General features: G+C 41.2%; 1 protein-coding gene across 1 annotated transcript; it reads right to left on the reverse strand.

Annotated features, from left to right (window-relative positions):
- Window positions 1-794: 794 nt before the first annotated feature.
- Window positions 795-27,588, reverse strand: OLFM4 (olfactomedin 4). The gene is made up of 6 exons (XM_040544194.1): window positions 27,397-27,588; window positions 25,506-25,586; window positions 18,049-18,201; window positions 11,814-12,026; window positions 10,691-10,844; window positions 795-2,730 (listed from the first exon to the last, which is right to left on the reverse strand). Exons 1-6 carry the CDS (start codon window positions 27,478-27,480, stop codon window positions 1,937-1,939), a joined length of 1,479 nt encoding a protein of 492 aa, XP_040400128.1. The 5' UTR covers window positions 27,481-27,588; the 3' UTR covers window positions 795-1,936.

Consider the following 27,588-nt stretch of genomic DNA (forward strand, 5'->3'; position numbering starts at 1 on the left):
GATGTAGAGGAAAAAAAAATATATATTTTTTTTCACCATTTTTTACTTTCTTTTTCAGCCAAACCCTTACTGGGGCTGTTATGGATTATTCACACAGCAGCCCTGCCTGTGCTGACTGATCAGATTACTGCACCAATGCCTCCATGGCTTTCAAATTCATTTCACAGGTTTCCAAGAAACAGATGCTGATACCTGATAACTGGCAACACCCGGCTTCAAAACATGTCATCAGTTCATCAGCCTCTAATGTCTCAAGTAACATCCCAGCTTGGCGGAGAAATGTTACCCTAACCAACTAACATATTTCAGTGTGGGGAAATAAAGCTCCTCTTATGTATTTGTTGACATACTGATTCACACCTTGGTGCTGTTGCTGGAGCTATTTAAGTACATGAAGCCTAAGTGAATACAATGATCCTGTTTCAAATGTTAGGTGAGTCTGGCTTCCTATTGCAACCCCAGTTACCTACTTGTCACAAGCAGCTTCACATGACTCTAAAATACAGCTGAGATTCTTTGAAATACTTTTTAATTAAAAGAAAACTAATCATTTGCATATGTATTTTTTATTATCAGAAGACACAAACGTGATTACACAGGTAATAGAAGAAAACAAATCACATGAACTACTTTCTTCATTATAGAGCTCTGAATTTCAGTATTTCAGCATGTTTTCTAACATGATGAAGGTAAGACATCGATACAGTACACACACTCAAAAATTATTACGCATTAGCCATTTAAAAAACAAACACCTATCCAACTAGTTTGACCAGAGTTCTGTTTTCCACAAGACCATTTACCTTGCTGTAAGACAGAATGACACAGGGAATTAACAGGACCCTACACTAACAAGGCTCTCAGGAATCTAATTGCAGAATGGAAAAAATGTTTAATAGAGGCACATTAAAATACACACCTGTCATTCTCTGGCATTGCATGATATATACGCAATTGGCCCACAGCCAATGAGGTCAACAGAAGGATTTGAAACAGATTGGAAAAGGATAAAGGAAAGAAAAACTGTTTCTTGCACTGTACTTCCAGGAAAGTGGAGCCATGATGACAACAAAACATGGCTTGACTGCAGTAAGACCATCCATAAGGCCAGGTCTATGCACAAGGAGTTGATAAGGCCAACAGAGTGGGACAGAGAGAAAGAGAGAGAAAGCCGCACTGTCCGTTTGGTCCTGCAGGCACTCTGGGAAGCCACCTTGGTGCTGTGGCAGCTTTGGAGAGGACTGAGAGGCCAGGAGGCAGCCACAGGTGGGCAGCTGCATCAGCAATGGCAGGGACAGTGAGCTCTATGCTGTCCCAGCCCAAATGCCTTCTTTTCACTCCCCATGGCAGGACTTCAAACAGCAGAGTGCATTTTTACCCCCTCTCCTGAAGCCTTGAGCCAGCTTCTGCTGCATTCGCCTAACAAATAGGTTGCTGTCTTCAGACTAAGTCCCATTTCCTATATTATTTTAAAGCTTCTATTAATTTCACTGAGGTCTCAATTCACTCTGACGAAGATCAGTGAAAATTCATTCTCAGTTTCTGAGTGTCTTGCCTGTGTTACAGCAGTGCATATTAGTGGTTAATTAGCTTCTCAGTCAGTGGATAGGCTGTGTCCATCAATTTCTGTGAACAAAATGCACTAAATCTATGCAGTAAATCTAGCCTTAGGCAGGACAGTTGTAAAGCACTGAGCACCAATAAACACCAATCAAAACCTGAAGAGCCCAGTATTGCCAAACACTGCTGCCAGTAATACAACTGATCAGAGCAGGCAATTTTTAAGGACAGTAATTAAAGTAATATATGTAACACCCACAAATACAGTACCTCAGACTAGATGAACCATAAAGTGGTGATAGCATTGTCTAAAGGTATATCAGATCTCTTGTTTTAGTTGCTGCCAGTTCTATCAAATGCTTGTGTCATTGATATACTAATGCTGAAATGTTATGTCATATCTTAGAAGGTAACCATCATTGTAAACATACAGTTTGTGATCTGTGGGGCTATAAGAAATACCCTGGATTGTGTCTAACTTTTTATCCATGATGATACTAACACGACCTTCTTGGCCAGTACTTGTGTCGTACATGTAGAAGATTTCCTCTTTCCTAGTGTTTATTGTCCTTGTGGCATACAGAACACCACATAGCATGAAAGCATTAGAAACAGATGGCTTGTACTGTCTTGTCTGCCAACTATTTATCACATCAAGTGTGGTCTCATTGAGTTTGCTAATCACAATATTGCCCATGTTATTTTCTGTTGAATATAATACCCATAACCCATTTTCATCTACAGCAAAATCTATGTCTTGCCATGATACACCTGCATATGAGAAACGGTTACCAGTAATGACATCTGGAAGTGCCTTGCTCAAAACTATTTTGTTTTTTGTTATATCGTACTTCACTATGTTTGTTGAAGAATAAGCATGATAGTACATAAAATTATTATAAAGAGCAGCACCACTTCCTTGTCCATATGTTATTCTTCTTTCATACATGGGTTTAAACAGCAGCAAATCATCAAAGGTCTTATAAATTCTAAAATATTCTAAGTATCTCCCATCCGTATTCAATGGTGCAACCCAATAGACTTCCTTCTCTGGGTCAGAGGGAGAGTAATCTCTACCCCAGGAACCATATTTGTAGGAAAATCCTTTCCAGTTCAGCTTTACTACATAGGGCTGGCTAACATTCAGCAGTCCACCGTGAATGCAGGTACCTGCAATCAAAGAGAAAAAAGAATAGGTTTTCCAAATGTCATCACTAAAAGAGAGGTTTTGCATAGTGTAGCCTCTACAGTGTGCTTACAAGGGATTAGCTTTGTGGCAAAGCACAGACATAAATTCACAGTTTCATGTGTAAAAAGCCTCATTTTGGACCATGGTCATCAACTGGATGTCACTAAGTGTTTCAAGTTGACTTAGAAAGTTATTAAAAGAAATATATATATATATCATTACAGAAAATTTTGTGAGAAAAAAAGAAAAAAAAGATAGTGACATCCATCCTCAGGATTAATTTGCAGAAAGTAAGAGCTCACAGCACCTTTCCAGACAAGGGACAGATTTTTACCCATTCGATGCATGGTACACTTGGAAATCCCTTGATAAATACAATTTGAGAAGCATTTTAGGTTATTTTCTACTTCAGTGGAACTGAGATTATTGGAGATAGGAAAGAGGAGCATCTGATTTCTGTGTATTTTGCTGAGGAGGGGAAGAAAGGAGAAACAGCAGCAGTATTTCCAGAGCCACATTTCAGATTAACATTCTGCTGTCGGAATCACAGTTTTGCAACAGTGCATCACAGCCACATGGTGTCTTCCACCTCAGGCCCTCAAAGAAATCTGCAAACAGTAACAATCACAGCCTAGGAAATATAGATAGATATTACTCCAAGTTTTAATTTGAAGCAGCTCTAAAGAGAATGTAATTTCAAGCTGAACTAGAACAGTTTTGTTTTCCGTACATCAACCATAAAGCAATTTTCAGGATCATGGAAATATTCTTTTTTCTTTTTTTTTTTTTTCCATTTTGCTACCCAAAATGTTCGACTTTTTGCACCTAAAGAATATTTTCCATGATGTGCTACTGAGCTGGGTAGAATTTGTTCCACATTTACTAGGAAAAAACAACAAAGTGGAATGAACATTCAATGACGATGAACAGGATTTGGAACAAAAATGTCCAAATGATATTATACACAAGAAATGCTTTCCCTTTACTCATAGTGAACATCAGTGACATTGGTTTGCTGATAAATTCTGACCACCATAAGTCACTAGTGAAAAAAATCCTCCAGACAGAAACACCCATGCACCTTCAATGAGTCTGAAGCTTCCACTGGCAAAAACAGTACACTTTTCTTCAAGTGTAAAAGCATTAGCTTTTGGTATGAGTGCCACAGAAGGGTCCCAGACTTTTCATTGTAAGGATGTGTCCACTTGTGGTAATGGAGGCAGAGATATCAAGTGACTGGCATTAGCTCACAAGCTTAGTGGTACTCTGAGGTTTCCCAGTTCAGTGAGGTGTTCCAGCCACCCGACTGCCTTCCTTCTTAAAGATGAAGTATAACCTGAACAGACCCAAGTCTCACATGTCAATTAACCAACAAATTAACAGCAACAACTTTTTGGTGTTAATAATGCCTCACAGCACAGGAACTCCATGTACCACCAGCTATGGTGTCAGTGACAAAAGTCAAACTTAACTTTTGAGGTTTTAATACTTTTAGTAGGTAGCATCATGATTGTTTACCATCTATATGAGAAGACCAGATGGTTATAAACTCAGTCTTATGAAGGAATATGTAGCATATAAATAAGCCATGTCTTAACACAAAGAAGACAGAGAAATAACAGGGAGAAAATTTACCTTTTGCCATCAAAGTTGCCCATCCTTAAGAAAGGCTGGAGCACACTCATGGAAATGAACTGAAAAACACTTAAAAACACTGCTAGGAAAAACCTAGGAGGTATCTTGTGTTCAAATGCATCCTAGTCTTATCCCACAAGTAGAAATGTGGAGAGAGACCAATCTGAGACACTCTCCTTTGGAAAACACTGGGAAACAAGATATTTTGTGTGAAGTAGACTGTTGCAAATGTTAAAAAAAAAAAAAAAAAAAAAAAAAAAAAAAAAAAAAAACCACAACACTTCTTTTTAAGAGGTAGGGAAAGGTGCCCTACCTCTGGAACAACAGAATTTGTGGTCTGAACATTAGAAACATCCAAGAAAGAGGGTAAGATTTGTGTCAATGTGTAAAATCAATTTGGGCAGTGAAGCTCTCCATGTCTCCTCCTTTCTCAAAATGTGGTATTTATCTCCTTCCACTACATAACATCCTCACCCCTCAGAGTCTTGTACTCTCTTGTGCTAATGAGCTAGGGGAAATGTTATTCACCTGCAGCCTCCTCTCAGCCTCTCTGAGGAAGGTGGGGAGCATCTTTATATTAAATATAAATTGCTGTGCAGAACTAAACCCCTGTGTCTCCAGGCCACATTGGCAACTCCCTTGGGGTCAGTAATCCCTGTGGGAGCAGCTCTGCATGACTTGAGAGGGTGACACAAGTCATGAACAACCCTGTGTCCTCACTCAGTCCATTTTCTGTCCTGAGATTCTCTCAAGTAAAACATGTGACAGCCCCAGCTGAGCACTTCTTCATGCCACCAAGAATCACAGCAAGTCAGCTTTCCTGGACCTGAGAAGACGAGCATTCAAGCATGCACTTAAGTGCTTCACAAAGGATGAGACTCTGGAGCAGAAAGCTCTTTCCAAACACAGCACACAAGAAAGGCACTGCTGTACGGATAGCCGGGCTGCATCTTTGGAAACGGCACATGGCATGGCTAGCAACATGGCTTCAGCACTTGGCACACATACTAACGTTTGGAGGTGCCCATACCTCAGCTCATGCAAGGGCAGAAAACTAAGGCAGACAGAGCAAAATGGCTTGCAGCCTGCCAGCTCCATAAATCAATTTGGACTGTGTTTTTCATATATCTCTATTATGTATTGTTACCTCTGGCATGAGGGCTTCTTTTAAGCTGGTGACATATTGAATATATTACTGTGCTTAAATCACAATAAACTTATATCAGAATTAAATGGTTATTAAATGCTCAAAAACTCTTGATTTGTTTAGAAAAATATAGCACCAAAGCTTGCAGGTAGTGAAGCACAGCTAAGCTCATCTATATGCGACCTCAAATAATTTTTCATGTCATTAAGCAGAACACAATTCCAGATTTATTTTAATAATTCATACATTGTTTCATAAATAAAAAACAAACGTGTGTTCAGCAGAGAGACCTTTTTTTACAAAAGAAATAGCAAAGTATTATTTCTCCCCTTAAAGAGATCTCTCTGCTGAACACTTGTTTGGTTTTTATTTATGAAAAAATGAATTATTAAAATAAAGTTAGAAGCATGTTCGATTTTAATGACATCAAAAATTGTCTGAGGTTTCTATATAGTATATGCTTGATTTTGAAAACTCTCCCAGATTTATTTTTTTTAACAAAAAACTCTGTGGTAGTCAAGGGGTGATCTGTCTTCTGCACAAGTTCAGAAGAACTCAATGTTGTTTATTTAATCTAAACTTGCCTCTGTCTGGATCTTGTGGGGAAAAAGATGCACAAAGGAAACAAAGTGTCATGTAATTTTGTAAATATTAGAAGGTACTTGAAATATATCCATATGCATTATTCAAACTTTCAAGTTTTTAACGCCTTTTTCCACTGTTTTGGGCCACTGATCAGTTAAGTCCTGGGATTTTTGCCTTCCCTTGTTTAATGTTTTCGTAGCAAATAGGGGAGAGGAGGACTGATGTAGATACATAGACGCACAGGTCTCTTCTTCTCCCTGCATAAAGCACCTTTACCTCAGCTCTGTTGTTTACTAATGCTTCTGATCCATCAGAAAAGGAGCTGGCACTCAGGTGTCACGACTGAAAAGAGCCTGACTTCCTTGGCTGATGGGCTGGAGAACCGAGCATGAGATGCATCCCATTAGGTCTCACTTCACCTGTTTCACTCTGAAGCACTCACCAAGCACATCTGCTTCTCACTCCACAATACAGGTGCCAAAAAAATCCAGCAAGTAGCTGTATCTGATTTCAGAAGAGAAGGGACCACAGTTCACCTTTGCAGGTGAAGATCACAAACAAGGTAGCACCCACATTAAAGGGAACTCCCATGAGGGGCACGGAAACCAACAGCAGGCTGGTGCTGCACGCTCACATGCACCCCACTGCATCCAGATGTGCACCCTCCTCTCCCATCTGCATACAGATGTGCGAGCTGTTACCAGCCTTGCTATAGCTTGAGACACAAGAGACAGAGCTGCACAGGGAAAAACTTATCTTTGCTCCTACCGTCTCACTAACAGGAAAACCCACACAGACAGTCTTCAGTCTCCTTCAGTATCACTGGGCATGGGCACAGACTGATGGAGCTGCAATCAGAGTAGGCTTATGTCTGCAGCATCTAAAAGGGGATGGGCTGGAAGGCTTAAATTCTTCTGACTTGCCTTCAGGCAGCTAAAAATTCAAGTGCCTTTATAACCAGCAGAGAAATGCATGTGTCTCCGGGGCAGTTCAGGCAGTCTTGGAGAGGGGGCACTGGCCAACTCCCTTCAGGTGCCTGTAGGCATCTGTCTCTTTCTGTATGGACATATCCATTTCAGAACACAATCCAAGACACCCCCAAAAAACAGACATCTTGAATAGGTAGGAGGTAAAGTTTAAGGTAAGTGAAATTGTTGTAAGACTCCACTCCAGTATGAGTGTCTGAGTTTCAGCATTAGGCTACATCAAGTCTTCCTCCTGCTGAGACCTATTCACCAGTAACTTGAAATTATTAATTTCTAAATGTACAAAACCTGGAAAAAAAATTTTACTCTTTTTCTACCTTTTTTTTTCTCTTTTTTCTTTTTTTTTTTTTTCCTTTGAGAGTTCATCTGACTCACTTCTCCTTGCTGCCTCTCTCAGATCATTTCAGTGAGATGTGACAAAGAATCTGCTGCTGAATCCTCAAAGAACCATCATGGGGTCCTTTTCTCTCTACACTTGTCCTGATGAAGTGAGATGAAATCAGTACAAAAGAAAAACAATTGGATAAATATTTCTTCCTACTCAAGTGGTAAGGAAAGAGATGGTGGGAAGTGCTGCAGATAAGAAAGTTAGTGATGATGATGAGGATGAGTAACTACATATTTGCTGACCCCATCTCAGTCACACAGACACCCACCTCTCCAGTTGAAGGGCACAGCAAATGGAGACCAGCGATTTTCAGATACTTTGAGAAAAAGGGCCTGCTCTGAGAATACAGCAGCAAAAGCCTTAGGGGACAGAGTCAGAGGGGCTGCATAGTACAGCACTGTGAAGCAAGAAGCTTTAATTAAACTTGCCTTTAGACTCATGGTCTTAGACAGCTTGGGGATTATCCAAGCTCTCTCTAATTCATATTGCCTACCCAAAATATGCAGGGGAGAGGAAGAAGGGAGAAAGAAAATGCAGTCTGAAAACAGGACAAAGAGTCAGTTTAATACAAACATTATAAATATAATATGAACTAAAAGCAGGGCAAGGCCAAATGGTTTGGCAGGAATTCAAGGCATTCAAGCTTGCAGAGAAAACATATGGAAATTGTGTTCAAATGCACAGATGAGCACAGAGGCCTAGGTGTGAGCATCCATGCAAAGCCTCGAAAATGACCATCTAGAAAATGTAGCTGTCTCACATACTTACTCCATCTCCCCAGACAATAACATTGTCCTACTACTTGTTTTCAGACACAGTCTGCAGTACGTGTAATTGCTCTACAAAGTTCTCTGCCCAGAGAAGGATATTTGCTCCCCATCAGGCACAGGAAGTCGTGGTATGCCAGTCCTGCAAGGATCAGCAGGCATCTGAGCCTACGTAACACCCAGATTGTCTGTATAACTGGCTTCTCCAACTGTCAGGAAACTTGCCAGCCCTCCACAAGTGCTCTGCCAGTCCCTTGTGCCAGCCTCAGGGACCACTGTCACCCCAGAAATGACCATGACAATACACCTACATCCATCTTCCAAGCCCTCTAGGCCTCCTGTTTCTGGAGGCATGAGATAAACTCACAGACAACACTGGAAGATGTCTTCAGATGATGTCAGTTGTGATAATTCACAGGAAGTCAATAGAGGTAGTTCATACCACCCGGGGTTTTGGCCTTCTAGATTATTTTGTGCTCTGTGGTTCCCACACAATGCTGAGCTGTACCTGAGCTAGCTGACACACCAGTAAGGAACAAGGCAATGGTCAAGCAATACCAATCTGATCCCAGATAAACTCTGTCCATCTCATCACCATGCCCTGACAAGCAATGCTAAATAATTCTACTACAGTCACAACCCTGTGCAGTAACATTTACCCCATCCCAGAGATATTGTCCTGCTCTAGGCATGACTTGCCTATCCCCACATGGAGCTGCACCATGAAGGGCAGACCTCCTTCTCCCACTCAGTGAAAGCTCCTATGTTCCACAGACTCTCACAACAACCACCCAGGCATGAAAGCAGCTCCTTCCTCCATCACTCATGGAAGGACACAGCATTCTTGTTCCAGAGCTCTGTACTTTCCCACCAAAACAAAGACTTGCTGTAGGCTTGAAGAGAAAGAAGTTGTTTCTTTCCACACACCAACACTCTCAATAAATCAATGAGATGCCCTTCAAATACTTTTAAAACATTGCTTTTTTTTTTTTTTTTGTGTGTGTGTGTGGTTTGGTGTTTTGTGTGTGTGGTTTTTTGTTGTTGTTTGTTTTGTTTTGCTTTTTTTGTTTTTTTTTTTTAATTGAAGCATTTTAAACTTTTCTTGAGGAGCTGAGAAGGGCCTTGAAATTTTGCAATGCAGGTCTTTGTTTCAGCTTTCTCTCCCACCTGATCCCTAGACAAGGTGTTTCTTGCACATCCTGTCAGAGCATTGCAGCAGCTGCCTGCACCATCATGAAGCCCTGAGGAGATCAAAATAGGAACAGCTGCTAACCCAAGGGAAGCTTGTCTTCCTACCAGTCCTTGCCTCTCAAATTTTCAGTGAGACACCTGAACTGAGCTGACCCAAAGATGATGAGAGGTAAATGCTCGTAGGTGCAAATCTGTGCTCCCTGGAAGCCAGACAGCATGCCTTGTTTTTTTATGGGTTCCTTTACATTTAGTCTTGCTGATTACTAGCCAGCTTATGTGAAAAAGCAGGATTCTTCCCCCGACTACTGTATACGATAGAGTTCTTCCTTTTTTATAATGCTCTGTCAATAGGAACCCCCTGTGTATAAATTACTCAAGGGTTCAACTTTGTCCAATAAATCCTACCATCTGTTAGCAAGTGGGAAGCTTGACCCAGCATAGCTAAACTAGTGTTTCCTAAACATTTTCCTCCAGGTTATCATCCTCGACTCAAAATTTCTCAGACTACAATTCATTTGCAACAAGATTTTTCAAACTGAGCACACCATCGAGAGAAAAATTATTCCAGTTGTAAACTAATTGCCACATGCCCTGTGACAATTGCTACTTTTATTATGAACTGCACTCTGGGAACCACTGATCTAAGCTCCTGGACATAACCTTTCCTATTTTAAAAACGGGTAAAATCCTAGTTCCACTGAAATTTTTAATAAAGCTCCCACTTATTTCCCTGGGACCAGAATTTCCCCCCAAGGTTCTTGACCTTCCGATTTAGAAGAATTTTTGCCTGTGAAGCAAAAGTAATCATCATGCAAAGCTACCTTCCTGAGTTTGCATACCAACAGCTTTAGTACATCAGTTGTTGCTCATACATTTCCCAAGCACTATTAGAGTAAAATTGCCGTGACATAGGTCAGTTTGACAGGAACTATTAAAAATCAAAGCTGGGCTGAAAAAATGTTTCCTACATTAAAAAAAAAAATGTTTGGAAAAAAGAGAAGGTGGGGGGAGAGACTCGCTTTTCACACTTCAGGTGAGAGGAAGTTTACAGCTTTTTCCAGTTGAAAACAGATAATGTTTCTGGAAGAGTTTGTTTCCCGCCCTTGTTTTCCTTTTGAACCTGTTGAAGAAACATTAGTAGCTGTCTGCTTGATTTTTCAAAACTAGGTAGTATCATTACAATTGTTTTTAGTATCCATGTATTATTTTATTTCTCACCTGATATACAAGAGAAATGCTTACCTGGTGGGAAATAAGGGGGTACTGTTGTTTGGTTTCTGCTCTCCTCACACTCCTTCAATCGATTTTGAAGAGCCACAATTTGTCGACGAATTGCAAGGATATTGTTTTTGTCCAATGATTCTAATTCATTTACTAGTATAGTCAGATTTCTGATCTAGGGTGAAAAGAAAGAAAAAAAAAGAAAAAAAAAAGGAAGCGAGAATGAAAGAAAAAAAAAGTTTAAATTCCTGTTAACTTTATCTTATAGATATTTGCAGGCAGATTCAATCATATCATGGAAGATGCTACAGAACAAGTTTTAATAAATATCCCTAAGAATAGGCCTTTTTCTGCTAGCCTTACATTTCCAGCAGAGCTATGTGATCACAGGGAGCTGTTTTAACACTCAGTTCTGTACCATAATGCAAAATATAGTGTTATTTTATATGTAGTGTAAAAATATCCAATAAGTCTTAGGCAAGTGCAAGCTATTATATACAAGAAAGTACTTTTTCCAGTCTTGCAAAAGTATCTTCAAATTTTATTTGCAAAGATAATGTTTTCAATCACCTACTTGATGATTTAGAGGACAATGGAGAAACTAATGATATTTCACTTTTCATATGAAGCAATTATTCTCTCTAGGTGAGTGATTAATTATAATTTTGAAAATGTGATTTATAGTCTGCTGGGAAGGTGATAGTCTTTCCCACTTCTTGATTTCATATTGATTGGGCCACTGCCCCAGCAACCAGAAGTTAATTTTTTAATTATCTAAGTTAAAGCACAGAGGCTTTCAAGCATGGGGGTCTATAAATTAGTATTTATTATAATAATTTAATAAGTTCATGTGCTTAATGCTATGCAAAAGCATTTGCTTTCAGGCAGATAATTGGCAAAAAATAAAGAAGACCCATTTGTTTGGGGTTTTTTTGGTTGGTTGGTTGTTTTGTTTTGTTTTTCTGTGTCCTGTTTCAAGGAAAAGGATGTTAATACATTTAAAGTCAAGCTTTCCTTTCATTTATGCTGATGAAATGCTAAAATAGCTGCAGTAGAGAGGGGCTACATTTCCTCAACCTAAACACGAACGAGAGAATATACTGTATATTGACCCCTTTTTGGCTAATTAAGAGTCTAACAGTACCTCCAAATATATTTGATCAACGATGACATTGCTTCCAACAACAGTGGATTTCAGCTGAGTGACCAGTCTGTCTAGGTCACTGATTTCCACTTTCAGTAACTGGAAGTCCAGTTCTGTGTAAGATACACTGCTCTTTTCCATGTGCTCCACTCTGATGGTTAGATTAAGAATTTTCTGTTGATACAGTTCAATCTTTTTAGAGTACTCTTTAACCTTAAAGGAAAAAAAAAAAAAAAAAGTTACATATTCAAGTCCAGGTTAGCAAATAAAACAAGCCTGCTTGACATCTTTATTATATTTCTGAGTATCCTATACATAACTTCCCCATGCTTGATATATTTATTCTTTACATAAACTGCATAAATGAAATTCTCATCACGTACATAAAAAATGTAAAACTTAACCCTCATTTGTTGTTGACAGCTCCACAAAGTCCCCTCAGGAATGCCTGGGGATAACTGAAGGCAGAATTTTACTCAGAGTCTTCCATTTTTGTAATTCCTTGCCAATATTGTTTCTGTGAGCTAATTTTATCCTCAGTATTCCAACAACTTACATTGGCAAATTTTTTATTAGGAAATCTGCAATGCTTTATCTCATGAAAGCAACCCAAGGAGGCTGGAAAATGTAATAAAGGATTCCCAAGTTTTTTAACTTTATTTCCTATTAACTCAGAATCCAAATAGGATTTTAACCTGTGTACATTTGAATTGTGTCAAAAGTTTGCAGAATTAGTTTGTGGTTTATCTTTGGGGGGGGGGGGGGGGGGGGGCAGCAAATGTTTAAACACAGTGTTGAAATCAAATCTGGTTTAAATGAAAGTGAAAAATTTATTGCAGGCTTTAGCTAAAGTAATTTACATGGCAGCCTCTTCAGCCTCTGAACCATTAAATAGTTGTCTGGATAAATATATTTTCACATATGTACCTGCTGAGGTAAAGGTCACAGCATAAACATTGTGATGCAGAATGCTAAGAATATTATATGGGCTTGGAACATTCCTTGGAAAATTTTAGTTCCTTTAAATTCAACCCTTTGGGAAATTTCTCTCCCATATGCTTCACAGAAATCACATCTGTTTTCCCTTAAGCCAATGTAATTATATCACAAGAGGTAAGTAGGAATAAATATTATCAGTTTGTTGCACCAGTAACTCCATATTTATACTTTCAGATAGTATTTGTATTAGTCCCTCTCTCTATAGCACTACAATTTCTGTAGCTATTACTTCTTCAACTGAAATATTTTTAGTCAGCATCCTGTCAGCCATTCTTATGTTATCTTTACATAAACCAAAAGTCAGTATTTTTCCCCATTGGCTCTGGAATAGCCTCCAAAATCCTGTCAGGGAATGAAGATCATGGAATCCCTGTTCTCCTAGGGTTGCAGCCCCTGGGACTGGGAGGCCAGCAAGAACACTTGTCAAATAATTCTTTGTAATTTTTCCTGAATCCCCTGTGTACCAACGAACATGTATGGGAGCTCATAATGGGAAAATTCATGAATGACAGAAAAGACGTGTTAAGATCACATGGTATCCAGTGATTAGGTTTAAGAAGGAGAACCCTAAGTGAGAAGGCCCTCTTTTCAAAAGTATAGTTTTCAATAGTGGCATAACTACACTACAAATCTGAAAGAAACTGGCATGCCTCCATAAGCTGCAGTGGAAGCATCCTGAGTCAAAAAAAAAATGGATGCTCTAGATCTCCCAAGTCAAGCCTGGGTAACTTCACACTAAGGAATAACTAAGATATTTATTACAAATAAGGATCATAAATGATAACATATGAAGACTTAGACCCAACTCCTTATATCTGGCTGAAAAAAGAGGCAGCTGAGATGCCTTGCCCTAGCTGTCATCATCATCTGTTAGGAAGGAACAGTAGGAAGAACTGGGCAATGTTCTTGGAAAAGCCAGATGTAGATGGACCTTACACTTTCACTGATCACCAAACTCAGTCTGAAGTTGGAAGATATCCTCAAAAAAAAAAAAAAAAAAAAAAGAGAGAGAGAAAAATTCTTCAAAGGTCAGTGTCTAAACTGTATGTCTAGATTTTGCACAACAACAGCAAAGAAAGCAGATATGATTACATTCTGAGAAATGTAAAGCTGGTCTATGGGTCTATGAAAAAAATTGGATTGCTACGTGGTACTACATATATCATAGAGGTATTTGGAAATCTATCTAGGTATTACCAGTCCTTCTCACAGTAATAATAATAATAATAATTCCACAGTGCAGGTCAAGTCTTAAAACCACTGAAATGGAACACTGGAATTAGTGATGGCTACTTGTTATTGAGAAACGTGTGAATTTAGAGTTTTCTCCAGGGTCTTGAGACACTGGATAAATGCTGAGGGCTGGGCCAAGGCATACACAGTTATTTCAGCCCTTACTGCAGTGTGCTGCAGAACACTGACCAGAAGTTCTCCTCCCACATCAGACCAGTTTCACTCAGTCAACCACCCAGGTCATTTAAGAACATGTCAATACCATCCAGTGGATTATAGCTGAGAAATACCTATGAGTTAAGCCTGAACTAGCCCCAGCACTCCACAGTGCTCTGAACAGCACAAGTCCACTTAGCTCATAAGTCCCGGGGCTAATTATTAGGCAAATATTATTTTATCAGTGGTGCTGCTCTAAAAGGTCTATACTGCTTTTGTAGACAAATCCAGCACATACGCCAAGCATGTCCACTGAGCAGACGTTCCAGCCTCCCTCAGATCTGGCTCAGGAGTTTCTGTAGTTTAGAAATATCAGTTGAAAAAGGAACATGGTGTTGCTCTATTGCTTGGCAGTCAGATATAAGCAGCTTGCAATCTCTGCTCTTCTACTGTATCAACTTGCTAGGGACTGGCTGGTGTCTCTTGATAGACTGGCACAGAAAATGTGTATGTGGCCCATATTTAGGGACACCAACCAGCAATTGGGACTGATTGCTGCCACATTTGTCATAAAAGTCTTAAGTAGGGTATGATGAGTGCATAGGGCTTGTATTAGTCCTTTATAGGAAGAGAATGGAACCATCTGAGGCACATGTGGGGAAAAAAGTAAAAATAAAAATCCTTAGCTCCATTTTTTCCTCCTTTCCAAGCATTATCATCCTCATGGAATGAAAAGGGCAGGAAAAATCTTCAATGCTCATATACTGTGTCATTTGCCTACAACTGGTATTTATCAACATGGGTTTTGCAGCATGCAAACAGACACTTCTCCAGCATGCAAGTGGAGAGTACAGAAGGGGGAACAAAAGTGCAAGATGAAGATGTAAAAGAAAGTGAGAAGATGGGTAGATAAGAAAGAAGTGACAAAACCATCAGCTTTATAAAGTCACCTGGCCCAGGACACTGGCTTCAGGCAGGTGTGACCTCCACTGACCCATAAGGAGTACAGCTGGCAAGCAGTCTGCGAGCTGACACCAAGAAGAATTCCACTCCAGGTTAATCTGTTCTGAAAACAGCTGTTCCTGGTGGAGGGCAGGAGTGCTTTCTTCTCCTGTTTCAGTTATGTGAGGATGTTGTTACCATTATGAGCTAAGTTCTGAAAGATACTTTCTCTCCTTGGGATGAAGTGCAGATCCATCCCTGTTACTGGTGTCCTCTCCCCTTTCTTATTGAAAGGAGCAGCCAATTCCTGCTTTGCTCTGAAAGGTTAATTTTCTTCTGTAATCATAATTATGTTGGCAAAGGTTGATGTGACAGAGGAAAAATTAGTCTGGTATTTTCAGCCTACAGTTTGCACTCATTTGGCACATGAGAGCATCTCTTTATCTGCAAGCTTCCTTGCCTGCTGATTCTATAAAAGGACCCCCTTGCTTTTTGAATTAGCCTACAATCAGGCAAAAGGTTAACGATTCAATCAGGTTGTTTATCTGGGACTTCTAGCACATGGAAAGCATCCTTAAGAAGGTCCAATCCTGCAGCTCTTACCCAGGAAAAGCTCCCATGAGCTTCAAAGGATGTTTTAGAAGAGAGAATAAGGCAGGGATTCTCGGAGTCAAAAAAGCAAGCACTTAGTAGACATTCCCACCCCTGTGGTGAAACTAGGTTAGCTTTGAGCTAAAAAAGTCAGATTGGGATATGAATTTCCTGCAAAATTGCAGATGGCAGAATGATTCTCCAAGATGTTGCTTGGGACCATATCTAATAATGATTAATAATGAGAACAAGGCTTTCCTGTTTCATTATTTCCTTCTTTCTTTCCTTAAGTATTATAATGACAAACATAACACATGGGACTGTTTCAGGGGGGCTTTTTCCACAACTGGAAAGGTGAAGAATTTGTGTGCATAGAGACTTATGCCCCACAATATGTTAGATTACTGAAGTTCAGATATCAGTAGGGCAACGCTCAACAGCTTTCTTCTTTCTACAGAAAAACAATTTCATAACTGAGAAAACTTACACATACACAGTTACACCGAAATACAATCTGTTCATTTTCATTTCTGACCCAAAGTGTCTCTTTGCCTGTATCATAGTGAAGTGTATGTCACACTTCATCTAACTAGATGTATTGTAACACTGCTGGGCTGATTGGTCTCGACAGGATGAAATTCAGTGAAGCCTGAGTGAGGTCAAGAATTTTCACTGTCTGCAGCTAGAATTGAAAGCCAAGGTCAGTGGCAACACTGCAGTACATTGCTGGGCACCTGAAGACAATACAGTTACACCAGTTGACAGCAGCTGGCAACCTAGACATTAAAGTCCACAGCAGGGATTCAGCCTGTCCTGACATTAAAGGTAAGTTTCAGATACAAATTTGGACACCTAGTTTAAGGTATCTATAGTAACCTGTGTCTTTACAGGAGCAAGATGCCTGAACTCCCATTATAGTCAATGAAGATATGAGGTTGTCCACACAGAGAGGTCAAGCAGTGCTTGAGATGCTCTGCAGATATGCATGGGTCTGGCAGATATGGCACACATCCCAAAGGAAACAAATACCATTCTGAGGATAGTACTGGTAAGAGGCTGGTTACACCATGGGAAGAACCTGGAAAAGGTGGTGCACAAACACCTTGAAGAATCACACCAAGTTTCTGGCTGGGAATCCTGGCTCTGATCCTGTCCCAGTGCAGTTAGTTTAAAGCTCTGGCAGTGACCACAGTGGGAACAGTATGAGGATCTGAAATTTCAGTGATTGTCACGGATCATTAGCTGAGCTACACCTCCTTCCTGCAAGTGATCAGGTAATTTCTGTGCTTGGAAGCAGTGGGACTTCTGTCAGCTGGCCCTTCACATCCCTGTTGACAGCCAAATGCGTTTCATCGTCAGCTCCGGTTCTTTCAAAACAAATGATTTGAGCTGAAAGATATTTCCATAGGATCCTCTGCCTGTTGTGGGTTTTTATGCATAACTTCTTATCTGTTCTTGATTATACCAGAGGAGGTTTATGAATATTTATGATTAGAATTTATAATTTAATGCTGTGCCTTTTCTGCTGATTAATTCAAGGACACTTCATTTGTTAAAATGCCTAGTTCCTGAAGAAAACACTTTCTGCTGGACACCTAATCTGAATCCTGAATATTTATCCACTATCAAAAGTCAAAGGCAGACTTCTGCCTTCACAGGCAGCTTCACCCAGTGCACTGTAGCATGTGTGGGTTTGCCCGAGTTTCTCAAAAAATGGATCTGAATTCATGCAACAAGCAGCCGAAGTAGCATAACATGTGTTTGTCTTCAACAACAATGTATAATTCAGCACTCTCACTGCCACAGCTTCAGATGTTGACACAGATGTTTGCTTGTTTGTTTTTTAATCCATTAAATCGAAAAGAGTGAGGGGACAAATATTCACCTTCTTCACTCTGGACTGTGTTGACCTTTCTCCTCTTTCCCTTCATTTCCCTCTTACTATCTGGCTGTCCTGATACAAATAATAACACATGAAAGAGCAGGAGGCTTGGCTTTCTATAGCTCTGTGTAGCAATCACAGACCAATAAAACCAAGCCAAAAGAGGAAAAATATAAATCTTCTTCCAAAAATACCATATGCCTCTAGCTGAAAAGGCCTAGAAAAGAAAGCTAAGGGTATTCAAAAGTTTGACATGCTATAACGTCAAAGATTTGAGATTTAATCACCCTTCTCCTTGTTCTTACAGAAACCTCTTTTCTCTGCTGTCTGAAAGACAGGTCACAGAAAAGTGCTGACTGCTGTACTCTTCCACAGGAAACTACTTTTCAGTAAAGATACAATTATTGTATTTATAAGAAAAGGACACCTTACCTGTGAAAGCTCTCTCTCAAATTTCTCCACAAGCGTTGTGGCTATCACTTGCAATTGCTCAGCCTTCTGCACGGGAAAGGTGGTATCCGGCAAGTACACAGAGCACTGACAGTTTCCACGGTCATCCAGAGAGCCAGACACATTGGCAAAGAGCTGTAATAATAAATCAATGAGGAAAAAAGTGTTAATATTCTTCTCTAGAATCAGTAGCTAATGTCTGACAATAATCTGAGCTGTGACAATCATAGGATCAACAACTTTGCTGCTAGACATCTTTCACATTTTTATTCCAAGGAATTCATAATATCTGATCATTTTTTTTATTTTTTATTTTTTTGACTCAGCCTTACAAATCTTTCTGAAAACAGTTAAATACTGCTGTAAAGATTTCACCATTGGAAAAACAGAAGTACATAATAGTCCTTACTTTCCCAACCTTGTGGACAATGGTCCTAAGGTAATGAAGTAAGTTTTCCAGGAGATGGAAAAGCACACAACAGCAAGAAAATAATAACTTAGCAACTTACTGTCTTACTGCTCTGTTAATATGAATTGAATAAATCAGATCATCTAGTCATTTCCATCCATAGAGCTCAAAGCACCAAGATAGAACTAGTAGCAGGAAAATTTTGAAAAGAAACATGCTTCATTTGAAAATTCTCAGCCAGCCCCAGCAAATAGACATATGAATTTAACTATTCACCACTGAAAGGTGAAGAATTAAATGTGCAGGCTCAACCTAACATAGAGATAACTCTTTTTCTACAGTTCTCCACATCATGCCTACACATCACAGCCTGCTCATCCTCAGTTGTGGATGGTCTACAAATCTACCACCCATGCCATTAGCACGAATCGCCTTCTCCTGACTGTCTGCACTCAGAACATCATCACTGGAGCAAAGGGTATGGTGTATGGAAAGGTCAGGGCTGGCAATTCATGATCTTGACATAATTTACAGCCAGATCACATTTCCTATAAACACTAGGCTGAATGCAGAGTGCGTTTGGGGCAGTGATGCATTTGGGTTTTGCTTGTACACAAAACACTTACCAGTTCATAAATCTATCACAAATTTATTAATAAAGATATTTGATGTTACTTTAAAATATTTACTGGCACATACTTCAATGCAGCTGCATATTTTAAAGCTACAGGCTTGCTCTTCAAATACATTTCTTACTATAATCTCTCCTCCTGTCTTGCAGAAATCCCAGTGTTATTCATGTATTTTCTCTTTCTTTCTCCCTCTTAAAAATAAAAAGGCTGATAAAATTATTAACCAAAAGCTGAAATTTCAGCAATTCTTCTCTTGCTTTTTCACAGTGATTTCAACTAACTTTTTCACCGCTGAACCAGCCCAGAAAACACAGTGATGGCCAGCAGCAAAGCTCTCTTGCTCTGCAAGCCCAAGAAAAGAACCAGCAGCATGGAGGAGTTCACACTTTTGGCAACCTCTTTTCCACAGCCATAACAAACAACATGCATCTCATTTTGAAAGAAATCATGAAAAGACAGTTTATCTGTGTTATTCAAGTACCATGGGCCCTAAAACTTCACTCCAGGCCAGACTGCTGAAGACATTTAACATGGAAAGAAGCAGAGAAGTATCTCATAGGATTCTAGAGAGTCCCAGCATTGATTTCCCTGCCAGGTAGGTTACCAAAGCACTTCTGAAAATCCCACTGAGAACATACTGCAAACTATTTCTAAGGTTCTCAGCCCGTTAAAGATATATCTATCAGCACCTCAACTGGTATGAAAAATAGGTTCCCAAGTCAGTTAGATCCTTTTGCACCTCTGAGTCCTCTGTGTGTGAGCATGACTGGGACAGCACATTTCTTCGAAATAACAGGAAAATAAACAGATAGCAAATAAATGGAAGGAAGGAAGGAAGGAAGGGAAAGAGGGAGGAGGGAAGGAAGGAATGGAGGAAGGAGGGAAGGAAGGGAGGGAGGGAAGGAAGGAAGGAAGGAAGGAAGGAAGGAAGGAAGGAAGGAAGGAAGGAATATGGCTTAGTGAGTATATGGGATCTTCTGTAAGACTGTCATTTGCACTGGCATACTGATTTTTGTATGGAAGGTATAGTATTCCATCCCTTCTGTGTACAACACAGATATATATGTACATACTTATGTGCATGTGTATACCGATACAGAGTTTGCTATCCACAGAACAGCATAGTATGTACTACACATATGCATATGTTTCCACATATAGGATAGTGTGATCTATACATTGTATACTCAAGTATAAACTACAATCTTGACTACATAGAGCTATCAGCTTTTCTAGAGGTACCATGCTTATTCTATATGTTAAATAAACCCTTCATAAGTGTATTCAAACGTTCAACCAAAATGATCCTCCCAAAAAATAACTCCAACTTGTACATTTAAATTCCCTATGAGAAACAATCATTATATTTTAATACTGGTGTTGAAGAGAGCCTAGATTTGAAGGCAGAGCTTCACTTCAGTAAGTGATATTTATATGCACGCCAAGAGATGGTTTCCCCAAAGGAGCAGGCAGCCTGGGCAGGCAGAACTGCTTCCACTCTTCCATTGACATTACTAACACCAGCATCACGATGTTGATGAGACCAAGAAGCACTGTTTAGTTAAGATTCTCCTGGGTCAACAAGTGTTTCAATCAAAATATAATACCAGTCAAATGATAACCGTATAAAAAAACTGTCTTCCCTCATCCTGTGGAAAAATGCGAAAGACAGACTGTTACTTTTGATGGACTTTTATGTTTTTTAAAGTTTATTAATTTACACTGAATCTTTAAAAGAGAGCAAACTGTCCTAGCCTACAGCAAGGACTTGACAGCAATATTTCACTCTGTAAAATTAAGTTGTTAAATATACATAGTTGAAGCTATGAGAAATGTTCCTTTCTCACATCCCTTCAATTTAAGAAGGAGAGTAAGAGCCAGCAGGTACCTGATCTGCTGAAAACTGGGAAATTTATTCATCTGCTTAAAAGCGGACTTAGGGTTACAGTCTCAAAACAACCTAGCCATTTCAGTTCTTAAGATCCAGCCACGCTGCAGTCCAGTGGCATTCACAGATTATAATTCTGAGGTAGCTGCTCCCTCTTCCTAAGAAAAAGGACGGGATCCACAGAAACCACACAGCAGTGACAGAAACCGTCTCAGCTGGACAAGGAAATGGAGGGGTTTAGGTCCCACTACTGAGTCTCAGAGAGAGACTCCTAATTCCATTTAACTTTCCAGAGGGACCTGCGTCAGGTTGAGAGGTAGGCGTGTGCAAACCTCATGGAGTCAACAGGACCAAGTGCAAGGTTCTGCATCTGGACTGGGGCAATGCCAAGACTAAATACAGGCAGGGCAGAGAATGAATTGAGAGTGGCCCTCGGAAGAAGGACCTTGGGGTGCTGGCTGATGAGAAGCTCACCATGAGCCAGCAATGTGCGTTTGAAGCCCAGAAACCAGCCATATCTTGGGCTGCATCAGAAGTGTGGCCAGAAGGGTGAGGGAGATGATTGTCCCCCTCTGCTCTGCTCTCGTGAGACCCCATCTGGAGTGCTGCGTTCAACTCTGGGGCCCTCAGCAAAAGAAGGGCATGAACCTATTAGAACAAGTCCAGAGGAGGACATGAGGATGATCAGAGGACTGAAGCACCTCCCCTACGAAGACAGGCTGAGGGAGTTGGGGTTGTGCAGCCTGGAGAAGAGAAGGCCCCGGGCAGATGTTATAGCGGCCTTCCAGTACCTAAAGGGGACCTGCAGGAAAGCTGGGGAGGGAATCTTTGTTAGGGAGTGGAGTGGTAGGATAAGGGGGAATAAACTTAGACTAAAAGAGGGTAGGGTTAGATTAGATATGGGAAGAAATTCTTCACTCAGAGGGTGGTGAGGCACTGGACCAGGTTGCTCAGAGAAGCTGTGAATGCCCCATCCCTGAAGGTGTTCAAGGCCAGGTTGGATGCAGCTTTGGGCATTCTGATCTAGTGGGAGGTGTCTTCTTCCAACCTAAACTATTCTCTGATTCTGTGATTCTAAAATCTCTGCTGGAGGCAGAGATTTAATGCTCTCTCACAAGAGGTCCTTCCACAAATTCCAGATGCCACACTGGGCTAGCTTGGATGATGAATTCCTGCTGTCAAGCTGCATCTTTGGCCTGATCTGGAACTGTGCATTTTGGATAAACACTGTTCTTGACAATTAGGTTGCAGGCCCATTCAGAGCAAGTGTGTTCTGCTGAATCACTTCCAAAGGAAACATGCTATTGAGCTGTCACTGACAAAGAGAGGGAAATAAATGAACTCGTGAAATCCATAGGCCTTGGAGTTGAGCACTGTACAAGATGGCACAAAAATCACATTGAAGCCCTCTAACAGGAAATAGATGAATACAATTTCAGCTAAGTAGAACGAGGAGAATCATGATTTTCTCAGCCCCTGCAACCACCAATGGACACTACTCATAGGTGACAGAATGTAGCTTCAAGGCCCTGCTCTGATTTACACGGGGAAGGCAGAATTGAAAAGCAGCCTTCACCTTCCTCCAGGGAGACCATAACCACCAAACTGTTTGGCATATTGCCATCAACACCCCATGGCACCAGCTGTTTCATGTCTGGGTTCCCATTCAGAAGTCATGAGGACAATCTCAAATCTTTAGATGTGACCAAAGCACTGAATGACACAGAAGCACTACTAATGACTTTGGGAACTCAACACTGCCTAAGTCATAGATATAAAACACCTACAGGCCTATTCCTGGGCAGCCTGACTTACCTGCATAAGGGTTAAACCTCCAAGTGACTGCATGGCATTTAAAAAATAGGACACAATTTCTTAATTATGCTCTTTCCTGGACTTTATTGAACGGTAAGTGATGGTCATACCTCTGGGGTCATGCGCAGGTGGCTGGCAGTTGTCTCTCTAGGCTGACTCAGATACTGAAGAGTTGTATCGATAAGAGGAGTCTAAAAAGGAAAGAAAAGCTTCTTTAAGTGTGAATTCCTGCATTAGGCTCCATCCTTTCCCCACCAGCTAGCCCCCATCCTGCAGCTCCAAAGCACTTTGTTTTGATTATGGGAGCCATCCCCAGCAACTGTAAAAGTAATTGGCTTTCCTAATCAGCAGCTAATGAGACTAGCATTTCCCACAGCATAGTGTCACTTCATGGACACCTCTTCTCGAAGAAATGTTAAGTGTGACTAGCGGAAGGCAGGGGATGCTCAGCCTACCCAAAAGGTGTGAGCTGGGGCTCTGACAGACATATCACCGAGAGCCTACCATGGCCCCACGCAGCGTGCTGAGGGTGGTGTATCGTGGTGATGCAGCACACTGTGACCCATCAGAGAGCCTCACCAAAACCCATGGCAAGATGGGAACTGTGGTGAGGCACCCTCAATGTCAAATGGTGTGACAGACTGAGCACCAAATGGGCTTTCCCCACAAGAGGACACCCACCACTCCGTCTTTCTGCATTTCCCAAACCCCAGCTGGAGCCCCATTCCTGAGGAATGGTGGAGAGTTCCAAGTGGCTGGCAAAGGGATGGTCTATTAAAGAGCACAGCATAAACAAGCTTTTGTGGGACAGTTTGTCAAAGAAACCCATTTGAACAACCATTTGTGTGTTCAGACGATCACACTGGAAATCGTGGGGGCAGCCGGTAGCAATTAACAGTGGCAGGGCAGAGAGCACCACAAATTGTGTAAATTACACACATTCAGAACTAACTTTAAGCCAAGCAGGATGAGAATAAATTTCTCCCATATTAAGTTCCCTCTCCTCAGTTCAGCAGCATATATTTAAACCTCTGTCTTAACTTTTGCAGCTTTCTGTTCCTTACCCAGGTAAATGCACCTTCCCAGGAGATGTGTGCAAACCTCATGGAGGTCAACAGGACCAAGTGCAAGGTTCTGCATCTGGACTGGGGCAATGCCAAGACTAAATACAGGCAGGGCAGAGAATGAATTGAGAGTGGCCCTCGGAAGAAGGACCTTGGGGTGCTGGCTGATGAGAAGCTCACCATGAGCCAGCAATGTGCGTTTGAAGCCCAGAAACCAGCCATATCTTGGGCTGCATCAGAAGTGTGGCCAGAAGGGTGAGGGAGATGATTGTCCCCCTCTGCTCTGCTCTCGTGAGACCCCATCTGGAGTGCTGCGTTCAACTCTGGGGCCCTCAGCAAAAGAAGGGCATGAACCTGTTAGAACAAGTCCAGAGGAGGACATGAGGATGATCAGAGGACTGAAGCACCTCCCCTACGAAGACAGGCTGAGGGAGTTGGGGTTGTGCAGCCTGGAGAAGAGAAGGCCCCGGGCAGATGTTATAGCGGCCTTCCAGTACCTAAAGGGGACCTGCAGGAAAGCTGGGGAGGGAATCTTTGTTAGGGAGTGGAGTGGTAGGATAAGGGGGAATAAACTTAGACTAAAAGAGGGTAGGGTTAGATTAGATATGGGAAGAAATTCTTCACTCAGAGGGTGGTGAGGCACTGGACCAGGTTGCTCAGAGAAGCTGTGAATGCCCCATCCCTGAAGGTGTTCAAGGCCAGGTTGGATGCAGCTTTGGGCATTCTGATCTAGTGGGAGGTGTCTTCTTCCAACCTAAACTATTCTCTGATTCTGTGATTCTAAAATCTCTGCTGGAGGCAGAGATTTAATGCTCTCTCACAAGAGGTCCTTCCACAAATTCCAGATGCCACACTGGGCTAGCTTGGATGATGAATTCCTGCTGTCAAGCTGCATCTTTGGCCTGATCTGGAACTGTGCATTTTGGATAAACACTGTTCTTGACAATTAGGTTGCAGGCCCATTCAGAGCAAGTGTGTTCTGCTGAATCACTTCCAAAGGAAACATGCTATTGAGCTGTCACTGACAAAGAGAGGGAAATAAATGAACTCGTGAAATCCATAGGCCTTGGAGTTGAGCACTGTACAAGATGGCACAAAAATCACATTGAAGCCCTCTAACAGGAAATAGATGAATACAATTTCAGCTAAGTAGAACGAGGAGAATCATGATTTTCTCAGCCCCTGCAACCACCAATGGACACTACTCATAGGTGACAGAATGTAGCTTCAAGGCCCTGCTCTGATTTACACGGGGAAGGCAGAATTGAAAAGCAGCCTTCACCTTCCTCCAGGGAGACCATAACCACCAAACTGTTTGGCATATTGCCATCAACACCCCATGGCACCAGCTGTTTCATGTCTGGGTTCCCATTCAGAAGTCATGAGGACAATCTCAAATCTTTAGATGTGACCAAAGCACTGAATGACACAGAAGCACTACTAATGACTTTGGGAACTCAACACTGCCTAAGTCATAGATATAAAACACCTACAGGCCTATTCCTGGGCAGCCTGACTTACCTGCATAAGGGTTAAACCTCCAAGTGACTGCATGGCATTTAAAAAATAGGACACAATTTCTTAATTATGCTCTTTCCTGGACTTTATTGAACGGTAAGTGATGGTCATACCTCTGGGGTCATGCGCAGGTGGCTGGCAGTTGTCTCTCTAGGCTGACTCAGATACTGAAGAGTTGTATCGATAAGAGGAGTCTAAAAAGGAAAGAAAAGCTTCTTTAAGTGTGAATTCCTGCATTAGGCTCCATCCTTTCCCCACCAGCTAGCCCCCATCCTGCAGCTCCAAAGCACTTTGTTTTGATTATGGGAGCCATCCCCAGCAACTGTAAAAGTAATTGGCTTTCCTAATCAGCAGCTAATGAGACTAGCATTTCCCACAGCATAGTGTCACTTCATGGACACCTCTTCTCGAAGAAATGTTAAGTGTGACTAGCGGAAGGCAGGGGATGCTCAGCCTACCCAAAAGGTGTGAGCTGGGGCTCTGACAGACATATCACCGAGAGCCTACCATGGCCCCACGCAGCGTGCTGAGGGTGGTGTATCGTGGTGATGCAGCACACTGTGACCCATCAGAGAGCCTCACCAAAACCCATGGCAAGATGGGAACTGTGGTGAGGCACCCTCAATGTCAAATGGTGTGACAGACTGAGCACCAAATGGGCTTTCCCCACAAGAGGACACCCACCACTCCGTCTTTCTGCATTTCCCAAACCCCAGCTGGAGCCCCATTCCTGAGGAATGGTGGAGAGTTCCAAGTGGCTGGCAAAGGGATGGTCTATTAAAGAGCACAGCATAAACAAGCTTTTGTGGGACAGTTTGTCAAAGAAACCCATTTGAACAACCATTTGTGTGTTCAGACGATCACACTGGAAATCGTGGGGGCAGCCGGTAGCAATTAACAGTGGCAGGGCAGAGAGCACCACAAATTGTGTAAATTACACACATTCAGAACTAACTTTAAGCCAAGCAGGATGAGAATAAATTTCTCCCATATTAAGTTCCCTCTCCTCAGTTCAGCAGCATATATTTAAACCTCTGTCTTAACTTTTGCAGCTTTCTGTTCCTTACCCAGGTAAATGCACTTTCCCAGGAGATGCTGACTTCACTTACTCTATCCACAGCACTCCCAAACTTCAAAAAAAGTAACTAGGGGAATGCAGGATTTTTCTGGTTGGTGACTAAACCAGACAAATCAGAAAAAGTCATTGGGAACCACAGTGGGAGTCTTCTTAATGTTAACTCAAAAAAAAAAAAAATTTACTACAAGGCAGTCATTTGGGGTCAACCTAAAACAAAATATTTTGTTCCATTTGGGAATGCTTTAAAGTTGTTTGCAAAACTTTTCTTATGACAATTTGACTAGTTTTAAATTAAAAAAAAAAAAGAGGCAGTACGAAATCAAAATAAATCTCTCACTGATGCCATTTTTTACTTTTTAAAATATTTTAAAAGTTTTCTCTTCTCCCCTCTTCCATTACTTTTTTTTTTTTTTTCTGATTGATGGCTTTGATTTGAACTTCTCTATTGCCCAGCCAGATACAGTTTTAGGGCAAAGAGGGAGAGCACCTCACAAAGAACACCCAGCATGGCTTTCATGTGCCTGGACATTGATTATGACAGCAATGATGCATCTGGTAAAGCCCCCACCTCTCCACTCCTTCCACATCAAAGATGTGAATCCTATCCTGTTATAAGCCCTTGCTGATTAATTAGAAGCTACACAGAGCATTAATATCCACTCAGATCCTCAGTGGGAGTTGCACTCATCTAACCAAAGGCAGAATTAGACTCTGATTTTAAACCCATGCCTCATTTTTACATTTATTACCCAGTCCCTATATATTAGTGGTGGGGAGGATGGGGGAATACTTTAAGGTTTCTCCATGTAAAGATCTCAACATTTGTCTAATAACTTCTCAGCAACCTGTAAAGATTTTACACCAACCTAAATGGCATGAGAAGAAATGAAGGCACCAAAGCTTATGTTATCAGACCCCCATCTTACCATGTTTGTCGCTGCCACTGTGCTTGAAGCCTGTGGGATCATGCTCAGCATGAGGAGCAGCAGAGCCACCTGTATGTGCTTCATCTTCTCAGTCAGAAGATGTGATAGCCAGGGGACAAGTGAGCTCTTTTATTGTAGACTCTGGGGATTTCCCCAGCCAAATCTTGAGGAACCTGCATGATATTTTTTAAG

This window comes from Cygnus olor, chromosome 1 (assembly GCF_009769625.2).
Source record: "Cygnus olor isolate bCygOlo1 chromosome 1, bCygOlo1.pri.v2, whole genome shotgun sequence".
NCBI lineage: Eukaryota > Metazoa > Chordata > Aves > Anseriformes > Anatidae > Cygnus > Cygnus olor.